Raw genomic sequence first — 14154 nt, forward strand, 5'->3', positions numbered from 1 at the left:
TTGAAGGTTATCTGAGGGGGGAGGGTGCAGATCAGTGCAGACAGATGCAGAGGCGGAAAAACACCAAACAAAGTGCTCAAGGAGAACCTGCACCAGTACCAAGCAAAATGTTTACTGTAGGAAATGGAAAGTATCCCAACAACACCTCTGTCCCATCTGCTGTTATTTGGGTCATGCCCTATTAGTTTATGAGGGCCAGTAGGCGGTCAGTGTGTTTTTCATTATATAGGACCTTTACGAAAAACCAGAACACTCAGCCTTACGTTTTACAAATAAACATCAAATGAGATTATGAATTTAATAATGAACTGCTGCATTCAGCCAACCATCACAACAATAAATACCACAAATTATAATACAAACATATGTATTCAACAAGTCACATTAGACAACAATAACTTTACTTTTGACAAACATTCATGTGGCACAAGTTAAATGTGAAAGGGTTTCACTTCCTCTAAAACCTTAACTATCAGAGGAACCTCCGGCTTGTATCCACCTTTGTCATCATTTTTTTTAATAAGGGCATTCAACAGATGAAAATGCGCATACTAAATTGGATGTCAAGTTTAACATACATAGTTACCACAGAAATTCTCAAACAAATGAAATGTTATTGGTAATATAATCTTAAGGGTGTTATGTCAATCTCAAAACCAGACTTATAAAGAAAAAACTTGGACCATCAAGACTTAATTGAAAAATGTTGATAATGAAAAGTGTCTTGCATCAACTCTTATTTCCATAAATTTGGTTGATCAGTGAAAGTTAAAAACTGATAACAATAATTAGTCCACATTCAGACAGTGGTGATATTTGTACTCCTGCTGCTCTGACTGTACAGCCGTCTGGGGGGAATGTAGCACAGGAGCTGCCTCTTGAAGTGTTTCCTGAAGCTGCTGCTCATCAGGTAGAGGGCAAATGGGTTCACACAGGAGTTGGTAAAAGCCAGTATGCGTGCAAACACGCTTGCTATGAAGTGGCCCAGCGAGGTGTCCACCCGGTCGTAGTGGTAGGAGCGGTACAGGTAGATCACATGGCTGGGCAGCCAACAGACGGCAAACAGGACAACAAACACCAGCACAGTTTTGGCCACTCGCTGTCTTGACTTGATCTGGAGAAAGACGAGTGAGAGTTTACCAGACAATATTGTTCTCTATCCTCGTCTTTTGCAAGTTATTCTACATTTCTACAATTTCATTTAGCAGACGCTTTTGTCCAAAGCGACGTACAACACAAGCAATAATTTGGACTAGAGGGAAAAACCTTATTAAGTGCAACAAAGTGTTTCAAATTGATTGGCCACAGGTTCTGCCATCTAGTGCCAGAAGAAGTGCCAGTTTTTTTTTTGGTTTGTTTTTTTTAAATTTTCTTTAAAGATAATGTAGCCACAGCTAATCACAACAAATAATTCAAGTCAACAATATCGTTCAACATTCAACAGTATTCAATATTCAGAGCTAAATATTCAATAGGAGCTGGGTTTTAGACCTTCTGATTCATTCTACCCCTGAGGACAAAGAGGAGAAGGGTCAGGGAAAGTGCCTAAGTGTTCCCTGAACAGTTGAGTCTTCAGACATCTCTTAAAAGTAGAAAGGGACTCTGCGGATCGTAAGGAGTTAGGTAATTCATTCCACCAGTTGGGAACAACAGAGGAAAAGAGTTTAGCTAGAGATTTAGAGCCATGCTGGGCTGGGAGCACCAGGCGTCTTTCACAGGCAGAGCGTAGTGGGCGAGAGGGAGTGTAGACCTGGATGAGGGATTCCTGGTAGGCAGGAGCCGTTTTTTTCACTGTTTTGTAGGCCAGAAGAAGAGCTTTGAATTTGATTCGAGCTGCCACTGGAAGCCAGTGAAGAGAGATTAACAGCGGGGTGACATGTACTGTTTTGGGCAGGTTGAAGACCAGACATGCTGCTGCATTCTGGATCATCTGCAGAGGTTTAAATGTACACGCAGGGAGGCCTGCTAGAAGAGAGAGTTGCAGTAGTCAATGCATGAAATCACCAGGGCCTGTACCAGAAGCTGTGTGGCCTGTTGCGTCAGGTAGGGTCTGATCTTCCTGATGTTTTAGAGAGATGTTATGAGTTCTTTTTTTCATGGACCAGTACCTGCCAGTCAACCCTTTTCTTTCTTTTTGTATCTGCTTTCCGGTTTTACAGTTATAAGACAAGAGTGTATACTCCAAGACATCATTACTGAGTTACTGCAGGTTACAGGTGTAACCAAGTTAAATCTTTTTCTACCAGAAGAGCAGTAAAATGAACTCTTAAGCAGAAAGAAAGCATCCTGTAAAACCACATCAGAACCTCCCTGCACTCACCTGTCTCTGGATGTAAAGGCTTCCTTCAGCAGGTATAGCCGCAGAGCTCGTGATCAGGCTGAAAGCAATGAAGCAGTAGTACACAGAAATGATGAAGAGTGGGATGATGTAGAAGATGAGGAAGGAGGCTGTTGAGTGGATTTTGGGATGCAGTTCACCAGCGCGAGGGTAGGGCGCACAGGTCACAAATGTCTCATTGGTGTTGCTCATGGTGAAGGTGTGCAGATCGGAGAAGACGGCCTCTGGAATGGCCAGAGTCACTGACAGCAACCAGATGGCTCCAGCTCGGAAACAGACACTGAGTTTAGCGTTGGACCTGTGGATCTCCAGCGGTTTCACTATGGCTTTGTATCTGAGAGGAAAGACAGCCATGGAGCATCAGTTAAAAGCTAACTGCTTGTATTGTTGTTTGAAGATGATCACCTCTGATAAACGTATACTTTCATATATATGCAAATATGACAAAAGATATGTAATCTCACATTAATCACACCCTCACTTACCTTTGAGGTTCATGAAAAAATTAATGTCTGAATTAAAGATAAGATTTAATTTGCTTGAGTCACCAAATATAGCATTTATCTGTAAAATGATAACATCTGTAAAAAGCAGCAGAAGATAAAATTATCTCCTGGATATGGTGAGCGTGAGTCAAAGGCAATTTGTCCATTAAAACAATGTTAATTTTTCTTTGTCTTTTAAACGCTAAGAGATTTGAAAAGGTCAGGACTCACGAAGATATGAAAAACTGTTGACATCCCCGCCAACATATTCTCGGCATCATCTGTCAACAGAAATAGCTGCATTTTTCAATCTTTGACTGAGTTCAGTTTTTTCTTATCAATGCAACCAGCAAGCATGAAATATCCTGAGAGCCCTTGAACATCACAAATACAAAGACTCTACTCTTTTGAAATCTAGTATAGTTTTGACTAATAACAAATACAACTTTCAGTGTTTTATACTGAGGTGTAAACAGCACTTGACCTTATTCAGAGGAAGGAAATTTGTGAGAAAAGATTTGTGATAACCCTGCACTAAGTAAAGGAGAGTAACAAAAACATCTGAGAATGTTCCTGAAGAGTTAAGTCAGGAAGATGAAAATTAAATGAAACAGGTAAAGCAAACTCAAGAAAATTTAAGTGGAAAGCCAACCTTAATAAAAAATAAAAATGAAAACACAACAATACATATCAGCCCACATATTGTTTTTTTGAATAGTGATGATGAAGTTGAAATATACCCCCAAATACATTTTATTTTGAAAGGGTGGGTAAACGTAAAGATAAAAGTCAGAATTTTGTCCTTTTTTTTCATTCTCTAGAAACATTCATATAATGTTAAGTGACAACAGTCTCCTAATGTTCTTGAAACATTCTCAGCGGGAAGTTTTCTTTATGCTCACAATTTGTTCTCAGATAACGTACTCTAAAAACATTCAATAATCTGTTACCCAAATAATGTTATCAAAACATCCTTTGAATTTTAAAGATAAAACATTCTGTCTTTGTTTTAATGAAATAGCACCAAAATATTCTTAAATAAAACATTTTTTGATTTGAGGCGTCAGAAACATCCTGAAAATTTTTTTTACATGTTGCTTTGAGAATGTTGCTTCTTCGTTATTAAGTAACATTATGGGGAAATTTTATAGAAAACATTCTATAATCTTTTTCCTAAATAATATTATCAAAACATACTCTGAATGTTAAAGACAAAATGTTCTTCTGTCATTAATAGTTAAAAAAGGAACATTATTTGAATCGATAAACATCCTTAAGATGTTTTTTTAAATATTACACTCAGAACCATGTCTTGAAACATAATCAGAACTTATAGGGAATGTTAAAAAAGGAAAATGTTTAAACCAATAAACATCCTTAAGATGTTCTTTGAATATTAAACCCAAAACCTTGTCTGTTACCTAGAGAATATTATCAAAAAATCATCTGAATGTTAAAGACAAAATGTTCTTCTTTCATGAAAAGATAACAAAAAAGGAACATTATTTAAATGGATAATATCCTTAAGATGTTTTTTAAATATTACACTCAGAACCATGTCTTGAAACATAATCAGAACTTACAGGGAATGTTAATCAATGTGGTGAGAACATTCCCTGTTAGCTGGGTACCTGTCAGCGGAGAGAGCAGTGAGGGTGAACACAGATACTCCCACCGAGGTGAGCTGGATGAACGGGATCAGTTTGCATCCCATCCGGCCAAAGACCCACTCGTCCACCAGGTATCGGCTGGCGTCCACTGGGGCGCATGTCACCAGCAGCAGCAAGTCCCCCAGAGCCAGACTGGACAGGAACAGGTTGGGCACAGTCCGCATGGATTTCACGAGCAGACACGTCTTCATCAAAGTCACATTTCCAACCAGACCCACGACAATGATGGTTCCATAGACTGCAGCGATCCCGATCCCAGGGGGCCAGATGTTGTACTCATGTTGCCCTACGGTGGAGTTTAAAAATACTTTAGAAACATTCAGAACCAAAACCTGACTTTCCTCTGTTGTAACAACAAAGGAGTCATCCAGAGACATAGCAGCCCTCAGGAGGAGGACAGAGGTTTAAACAGGGGAGTCTCTGGGTGTCTCATATTTATCAACATAATAACCCCCCCTGCTGTCTCGTGCGTCATTTCACGAGCCTCAGGCTGCACGCTGTCGACATTATGAGAAAACATATACAGGGATTTGTTGATTTATTTTGAATCCTAAAAAAATCAGCTTAATACTCCTCACAGGAGGTTATCGGTTGCTGGAATCAACTTTCCAATCATACCAACTCTATTACAAAGGGCTCCAACTTAGAGGAAAAAATAGGAACTAAGCTTATTTAAATTAACAAGTTTAGTGAAACTATTTTTCTAAGTCTTTCTGTCTGTACATCTTTCTGTCTGTCAGGGGTGGATGCATAGATTTCTTGGACAGTGGTGGCCCGTAGACTGTATATTGAAATGGCGGCTGTTCACTGACTCTGAAGCCAAAATATTTAGAGCTCCCCCTACTGATTGGCTGCAGTCATAAACCCCACATCCTCCTGGAACATGGGTCGAACTGTAAAATTCAAATATACATCCAGTACATTTTTCTCAAACTGGTTTCTGTCATGATAGTTAGTTCTTATGTTGAATTATTTGCAATTGCAGATCATTTTAGTTTTAATATTTGATTTTCAAAAAATGATTGACAGCTCTGTTGGAAACTATAGAGCTCTATACCAGATTAGCAGAGTGGATGTGGGACAGTGATAGAAAACCAAGCAGCAACCTCCGGTCTAAAACTACGAGTCCAATGTGGAAGTGCTAAAAACTGCAGTTCATTGAGGACCCTCTTGAGGCTGGCTCCGGAAGTACCCGAAACCACATACACACCAATTTTAAAAAAAAGGATCTTTACAGCTGAAATAAACATGTTTACAGGCTGGTACAAAAGACGAGTGTAGTCTGGATAGCTCATTTCTCGATCAGCACACACTGTACGGGGGTGAATTTTTTTCTAACACGGCAATTCCATAGATATTTAGATTACCAGTCTTCCAGTGAACTGACTGACAGTCACAGCTGACTGCGATACACTGTAGCTGTTGGCTAGGAGCCCGCCTCTTTACGTCACAATCGCTTGACAGCAGCAATAAGACTGCAGCTGACGATTGGCCTCAAAACAGTGCTTCAGAAACCGATGGGTGACATCACGGATACCACGTCCATATTTTTTACAGTCTATGTAGAAAATGCAACAAACACTGACCCAAGAGCCATTGAACTCTGCTTCATATAAAAATAACAATCTGTCCTTCTGTAGAACCTGAAGTTTTCCATGTTTGGGAAGTTAAAATGCGTTTGTGGAAAGAATGTGACATCAGCCCCCATCTCCCCTTCTGTGCATGCCTTGGCTCCACCAGCTCACCATATCAGGGCCTATCAAGTTGGTTCTGACTTTGCATCTCACGATGGGTGGAATTAAAAGTTAGTTATCCATTCTGTACACCGTCAATTGGGGTGCCTTCTGTAGAACTGTCTATGGGTGTGGTATTTATTTGTTTTACTGTCTCTATCTCTATGTGGAAGATTAAAATTCTCAGAAAGCTTCTATTTAGCAGCCTGCTACAATATATCCTAATAGGTTGGTTGTTACACAAGTCCCACCCCATTTTGGGGTTGGGGCATGACCGCCCACTTGATCTTCCGTCGTGTCTTTCTGTCTCTCTATCCATCTATCTAATCCTTTGCAATTGATATAAGCCATAAGTCTTCACATCTCTTAGTGGATACAGAATATATTTTGTTTCATCTATATTAAATGGTACCAAAATGTCCTGAGATCATTTATTAATATAAATGCAAATTGATTTTTTTTTTTTGATCTGGAGAGCACAAACAGATAAATGATATTGTTTTCTCAGTGGGACTTTAAATATTTTAATTTACTATAGTTGTGTCTGCAGTCTGAATAAATACTGTTAGTCTAAACTTTTAATGTTCTTTCAAAGAACAAAATGTAAGCAGAGTTGGTTATTTCAAAAAGTGTGTACTCCTCGAAGAATTTGTTATGAAAAATAGCCGTCAAAGTGAAATGGCAGTTTGCACTTGAAGAATGCTTTGTTGTGATTCAAAAACAGGAACCCTCTCCAAAACCAATCAGATTCCCCTGCCTGCTTCTTCAAGTAATCACAACACGGACTAAAATGAACCAAATCATATTTTCTGAAATGCAAATACATCCACTTCTGTTGTCGCTTGATGAAGACCTCCTAACCCCCTCCCTCTCTCACCATTCAAAATAAATGGAGGAAATGTCTTTGTTCATTCTTTCTTATGTGGTCTGAAATTTAATTGGTTCTATATCTAGTAAGTTCTCTTTGATGCCAAATTCATATCTTCTTGGCATTCAATGTCCTTTTCATCATTTTCACAGAGGAGTGTTTTTAATCATAGTTTGATTCAAAGCTTCTCTCACGGTCTCAGCTCTGATAACCTTTCACACATTTCTGCAATTTCAGGCGGAGTGATAATGCTGTCGAAAAAGAACCCTGATACCTGTTACACCAGGTTATTTTCTTTTCAGATTATTATGTGTTTCGGTTGTGAAATGTCAGAAACTGTCTGCTGACTTGAGTTGATTAAAGTGTTCTGAAGCAGAAAACTTAGGCTGACCACTTTCAGAATCTGAATGAGTTTCACTACGTACATCTGAGTACAAACATTTTTAAGCATCTTGGTCTTTAAGCAGTAATCTATACAGCAACTGTGAAGTTTGAAAAGATTATAGATATATAGAGCAGTATTTAGGAAAATAAGAAGATACAATTATATACTCAAATCATTAAGGAATGCTTCGATCATTATCCCGAGGATAGGTTTTGGGGTAAAGTTGTTGACAGTTAAAGTTTGCTAATATAACCCTCTAACCTGAGTGACATGCCCAGGGAAGTCTGAGAGAAGTATGATTATTTAAGAGTAAGAGATAAGATAAGATATGCTTTATTGGTCCCCCATTGGGGGAAATTCTTTTGTTACAGCAGCTTACAAGACAGGACAGGGGAATACAACAGTGTACTAAAATAGTTTAAAAAAATAATAACAATAATAACAGCAATGATAAGTTAAAATAAAATAAAATAAAATTAAATATGGCTACTATTACAGATGTATACACACTATGTACACTTCTATCTGATAAATAAATAGTAAGGTGTGTTATTGCACAGATAAAATTGCACCAGGTTATTTAAACAAACATACACAGTATGAAGAAACAGTGCAATTCAGATTCAATAGTTATTTGTGAATGTGCCAAGTCACATAGTAACTGCCATGTAGTGGAATGAAAGATGAGAGCAGATGATTAACGGGACACAGCAGTGCTGGTGTTAAACAGTCTGATTGCAGATGGGATGAAGGACCTGTGGTAGCGCTCCATCCTGCAGGGTGGGAGTCTCAGTCTGCTGCTGAAGGAGCTGCTCAGGGACCCCACAGTCTCATGCAGTGAGTGAGAGGGATTGTCCATGATGGATGTCAGCTTGGCTAACATCCTCCTCTCACCCACCTCCTCTATGGAGTCCAGAGGACAGCCCAGGACAGAAGTATATCCCTTTCCACAAAATTATACTAATCCAGATTTCATATGAAAATAGTCTTTTAATCAGCTATATTTATTTGTTAGCTACATGTATTGTAGTGATTCTGATTGAAATGCTTAAGATGAAAATCTTAGTCAAAGGTTTAAATAGACAACACAAAAAGCATGAACTGAAAAAATCAAGATGAATACAAAGCCCAACTCCAACCTTGAGGCGGGGAACTCTCAGACTAAGCCATGTGACAACAAAGCTTTAACAAATTATATCTTCTACTCACATTTAATGTATGAATATGAACACAGAGTATATGCAATCTTTGATAAGATAACAGCAAGAGATGGGAGATATTTACTTCAACTTTGATGATACTCTGTGTATTTAAACCTTTGACTAAGATTTTCATCTTAAGCATTTGAATCAGAATCACTACAATACATGTAGCTAACAAATAAATATAGCTGATTAAAAGACTATTTTCCCATGAAATCTGGATTAGTATAATTTTGTGGAAAGGGATATACTTAATACAGCTACCTCAAATTTCATACATTCAGTCACGTCACAATTGCTTTGTACTTATTTGAAAGTATGAACATAATTTAAAATGTTCAGCACTTTTTCCTGTCATCTATTCCAAACAAGAGTATCTGCTGGGTAGCATGAGTCCCAGTTCTGTGCAATAGTACTTTCAGCACCACAGACAGCAGCCAGCGGAGTCTGCTTCTGTCACCACCTGGTGGCAAAGGTGCAGAACTTATAGAGTGTAGAGGTAAGCCTCTCAACCACATGAAAACACAGGCACACACACGTTTTCATGTTTAACCTGCAAACAGGGAACTGTCACCTCTTGGCACTAACTGGTCCTTACATTGTTAACATGTGAAATAGAACATAATAACCATCTGAAATGATCGTTTCTGGTGCTATTGAAAGACCCTGACGTTTCCAAACATACAAGTAGCCTAAGTCAGAGTTTGAGTAATATAGTTGTAGGGCTATATTTATCTAATAATCAGTGGTGGAAAGTAACAAAGTCAATTTACTTGAGTACTGTACTTAGGTACATTTTTTGAGAATCTGTACTTTACGTGAGTATTATTTTTTGTGGATACTTATTACTTTTACTCCCCTACATTTTTATCAATGCTCTAGTTACTCACTACTTTTGCTTTGAAGTCAGCTCATGAATTTCCTTCACTTTTCTGAAATCTGATCCCTAAGACCGTAAAATGTGTTTGTGTAGTTCTGTTTGTCTCAGTGGTTTAGTCATACCTGTTTATCGTGCATCTCCACGGTTGAGCGTGGAGCAAACACAGAGCAGATTTCACTCAGATCAGGCAGTTCATGTAGAGGTGGTAATGATGGCTATAATTCTTCACCTGAGCACCCCATGGTCATATCTTCAGCCTGTGTTAGAGGTTTTTGAAATGATGAATGGTATGTATCATTTGAAATGTTCTCCCTGTTTCCCACTCTGTCCAAACAAACAAAAAATTCCCTGTCCAACCTGAGAAAGCGTGTTGAGCTACGTAACATTTGTTTAATTCAGGATGAACATTTCAAACTAAGTTGTCTGTGCTTGGAGTAACTTAGTTGCTGTTTTTTATTCCATGGTATAGTTTTTAGAGATTTCAAGTTAAGTTTTCTAAATAAACATGATGTAACAGAATGTACTTCTATGTATTCTTGACTACCATCATGCTTTGTGAAAATACAAAGTTTTGATATATTTCAATAAGTACTTTGAATACTTAAGTATTTTTAAAAGTAGGTACTTCAGTACTTTAACTCAAGTAATAATTTGACAGAGCAATTTTCACTTGTATTGGAGTAATATTTGGCCAGGAGAATCTATACTTTGACTTAAGTAATGAAGCTGTGTACTTTGTCCACCACTGCTAATCATACAATGATTATTTTTGCTAACCTAAAAGTTAGTATGGCCCTGGTACCCTCAACAAGAAGCCAGAGGAGATTTTGCAGCTGGATTTGGAAAATTGCTGAAAATACATTTGGGGCAAGCAAAGATTATGCCATACAACATAATTTTCATAAATAAACTTAAATATGTATCAATTCAGCTTCCTCAAAAACTTCTGTTTTTTTAGTCACATTCAGCAACCCTCTCTTTTTTAATACTTTTTATTTAGTAGTTTTCACACAAAAACAACAACAACAAAAAAACAAAACAAAGACGTGGCAGCATGTCAGCATTAGATGAGTTTTCTTATATATGTATACGATCTAATCTTCTGCAAATAAACAGCTTATTTTTAACTCATCCTTGAGTATAGGATTTGATACCCAATGCAGAAACACACTTTAAAGAAAATGTACAAAGAAAAAGATCTACAACATGGACAAGAATAAACAGAGAAAAAAAAGAAAAAGAAAAAAACTAAGCAACCCTCTCTTAAAGACATTAAAACATTTCACAATGAATTAGGGGCAGAAGAAGTGGGAAGGGTGGGTTGTTGAACAAAAATTGAGATCAGTCAACTTAAACTTGTGTAAGCCACTAACCTTGTTTCATTGAAAGTGCAAACGCATTAACTCACTTCCAGATTGTGGGCAGTTCATGAATGTCTGAGTATTTCTGGGCTAATGAGATCATAGAGAGTCTCCATTACATTGGTCGTCCATCAGGGAGTGCTGTAGTGTTTTGTTTTTTTACAGGAACATTTTGTGTTTAGTGTTTTTGTATTTTGGCCCAGATTACAAAATCAAGTACCCAAAGAAATACAGCTAAGGTATATAATAGTGAAAAGCAGCATTACAGATTGTGGATAGGGGTCTTCAAATATATATATATATTTCGGCTTTATAAACAAATTTGCAGTTCATTAGTTTTCAAAAGAGTTGCAATTCATTGTCTCTTCTTGATTGGTGCTTAAATCTGGCCTTTTTTTTATTATGAGAGGTAGAGAAACAAGCAGGGATGTCTTATGTAACAGCTTTACATGCAACCCCACAACAAGAGATCTGTATCAACCTATAATTTACAAGCATGACATTACTGCTTTTTACATTTAGGTGTCTTGTTTATATCATAGTCCTCTTGAACAGTTTTCCCGATGACGTAGCACATAACACTGTCTTTTATTCTGCAGATTCTGAGCAAAGATCAAATCAAATCTATCTGTCAGGCCATCATTGAATCAGGAAAACAGTACGCCAGGAGGAAGAGAAAGCCTTTCCCTCTCATGTACTCGTACTATGGAACTGAGTATCTTGGTAAGAGGTTTGAGCAAAGTTAATTCACTGATACAGAAGTAGGTCACCCCCTGTTAGGCTCTTAATGTGTCTCCTTGTTACCCAGACAGACTTTGTAAAGCCATGTTTTAAAATACTTTTGGAAATAGAGATGTCAGCGTAGTCTCGATGTAGGTTTGATGTTAACACGTGTAAAGCTGTCTTTCCTTTCCTTTCCTTGATTGCACCAGATGACAACAGCTGTCAGGGTTGGAGCCCTTCATTAACTTTCAGATCAACACAGAGTTCATAGTAAGCATAGCCTCGCTGGATACATTTGCATGGATACGTCAAGAGAATTGGAGATGATGAGGAGTGGAAATTACAGACACATTTATGAAAGGATTTTTCTGAAAACACACCTGGTTGAACACACTGCTGCATGAGTTGAACATTTGGTCACACAGGAGTCACATTAAACTGAGGATGACAATGGAGTTCACAGACACTGGAGGGAGCTCTGTTTCCCCTGCATGAGTCCAGAATAATTTACAAAGAATTGGCCAAAAATACTGCATGAATACCATTACTTCCTGTTACTTTTTTCAGATATAAAGAGGCTTAAATCCTCTATATTTTAACTGCTGCTTTATTTTGAACAGCTCCTCGTCTGTCTTATGATTGAGTCATATCCTGATGAAGTGGTTTCAGGTCTGGAGAGCTACTTAGGTAAATGGGATGGTGGTTATGCAACTGCTTATGTACTTGACAGGAACTCACCAAGTCCAGCTCACTAAGATCAATCAATCTTTATTCATATAGCACCAAATCACAAAAAAATGTTATCTTCAGATGCTTTACAAACAGAGCAGGTCTAGACTGTTCTCTATGTTATATTATTAACAGACCCAACATCAAGACAGGGTCAGTTCCAGTCCCATCTTACAGACAGGACTCTGTCTTATCTCATCTTAATCCACCATGAGCAGAGCACTTTGAAGCATTTAGCAAGTTACAGCTGCAAGGAAAAACTTCTTTTAACTTAAAGTGAATGTTCAACTTTATCAAAGTCATTCCACTTACTGTTACGTGTCCATTTCAACTTACATTTAAGACAACAGCAGCAAACAGAGGTTTTCAAATTCTGGGAGGAAAAAAAGGAAAGAAATTGAGTTAAAAGATGTTGTCATCCTTCATCACACAGATGTTTATATTGATTGTGGATATCACCTCCTAGGGGTGTCATTTTGGTGAGTAAGTGTCTGTAAATACACATGGATATCATTGTAAAAAATATGCTCATTAACTGCAGAACTGGTCTGAAAATAATCACAACTTTGAGTATCAAAGTAATCAGTAACAGCTTTCTGTTAGGGTTGGGGTTAGGGTTATGCTTAGGGTTAGGGTTAGGGTTATGATTAGGGTTAGGGTTAGGGTTATGATTAGTGTTAAGATTTGGGGTTAGGGTTAGGGTTATGATTATGATTAGGGTTAGGGTACTCATGCCTATTTCTATTTGTGTTCTTTTGTATTTATAGCTGATGTTATTGTTATTATTTTTATTATATTTTATTTTTAGTTCTTATTCTTATGCCTTTTACAAAGAGAGCACAGTTTACCAAAGTCAAATTCCTTGTGTGTTCAAGCATACCTGGCCAATAAATTCTGATCCTGATTCTGGGGTTATGATTAGGGTTAGGGTTATAATTAGGGTTAGAAAACTGTATGAAAACTCGAATTTTTATTTTTTTTCTTGAAAATGTACTAATTCTAATGTATTCTTGTTGGATAAATCTAATCACCTCCTCCAGATACGGCAATGTCTTTTAAAAGTCCGGATGCTTATAATAATGTGATGATTCAGGGCTAAAATCAGTAGTATCTCCTTATTGCTGAGTCCAAGTAGGAAGTACAATTTGATGAAGCTCTCAAGTAGGTCCATGGTGCATGGGGAAAGGGCAGCTTGAGTTTGATTTCTCACAGATTTACGTCTTTAAAAACATTTTAAAGTATTTTCTCGAAAAACTACGTCTTTATAATGTCAGAAATTTTCTTTTTTTTCTGGAAATTTTATGACTTTAAAAACTTGAAAAGTTCGAGTTTTGATTTCTCATAGATTTGTACGGTGGCCTTGAAGTGCAAATCACAACTGCATATCAGAAAACACTACAGCAAATCAGAAAACACAACGGCAAATTAAAAAACACAACATCAAATCAAAAAACACAACTGTAAATCAGAAAACAACGGCAAATCAAAAAACACAAAGTCAAATCAGAAAACACAACGTCAAATCAAAAAACACAACATCAAATCAAAAAACACAACTGCAAATCAGAAAACAACGGCAAATCAAAATACACAACGGCAAATTAAAAAACACAACGGCATATCAAAAAACACAACTGCATTAACCAAACTGGAAGAAGAAGGTACCCTCCGGGGACATGACTCGTCGCTGATTGGACTGAGTGAACCTACTTCTTCTGGTGCCGTTGTGTTTTCTGGTTTGCCGTTGTGTTTTCTGATTTGCCGTTGTGATTTGCACTTC

General features: G+C 37.6%; 1 protein-coding gene across 1 annotated transcript; it reads right to left on the reverse strand.

Annotated features, from left to right (window-relative positions):
* Positions 1 to 284: 284 nt before the first annotated feature.
* Positions 285 to 5279, reverse strand: LOC117820398 (gastrin-releasing peptide receptor-like). Its single transcript, XM_034694142.1, has 3 exons — positions 4455 to 5279; positions 2321 to 2672; positions 285 to 1114 (listed from the first exon to the last, which is right to left on the reverse strand). The coding sequence occupies exons 1-3, from the start codon at positions 4868 to 4870 to the stop codon at positions 800 to 802; spliced, it is 1083 nt and encodes a 360-aa protein (XP_034550033.1). The 5' UTR covers positions 4871 to 5279; the 3' UTR covers positions 285 to 799.
* Between the last annotated feature and the right edge of the window lie 8875 nt (positions 5280 to 14154).

The sequence above is a fragment of the Notolabrus celidotus genome, chromosome 10, assembly GCF_009762535.1.
Source record: "Notolabrus celidotus isolate fNotCel1 chromosome 10, fNotCel1.pri, whole genome shotgun sequence".
Lineage (NCBI taxonomy): Eukaryota > Metazoa > Chordata > Actinopteri > Labriformes > Labridae > Notolabrus > Notolabrus celidotus.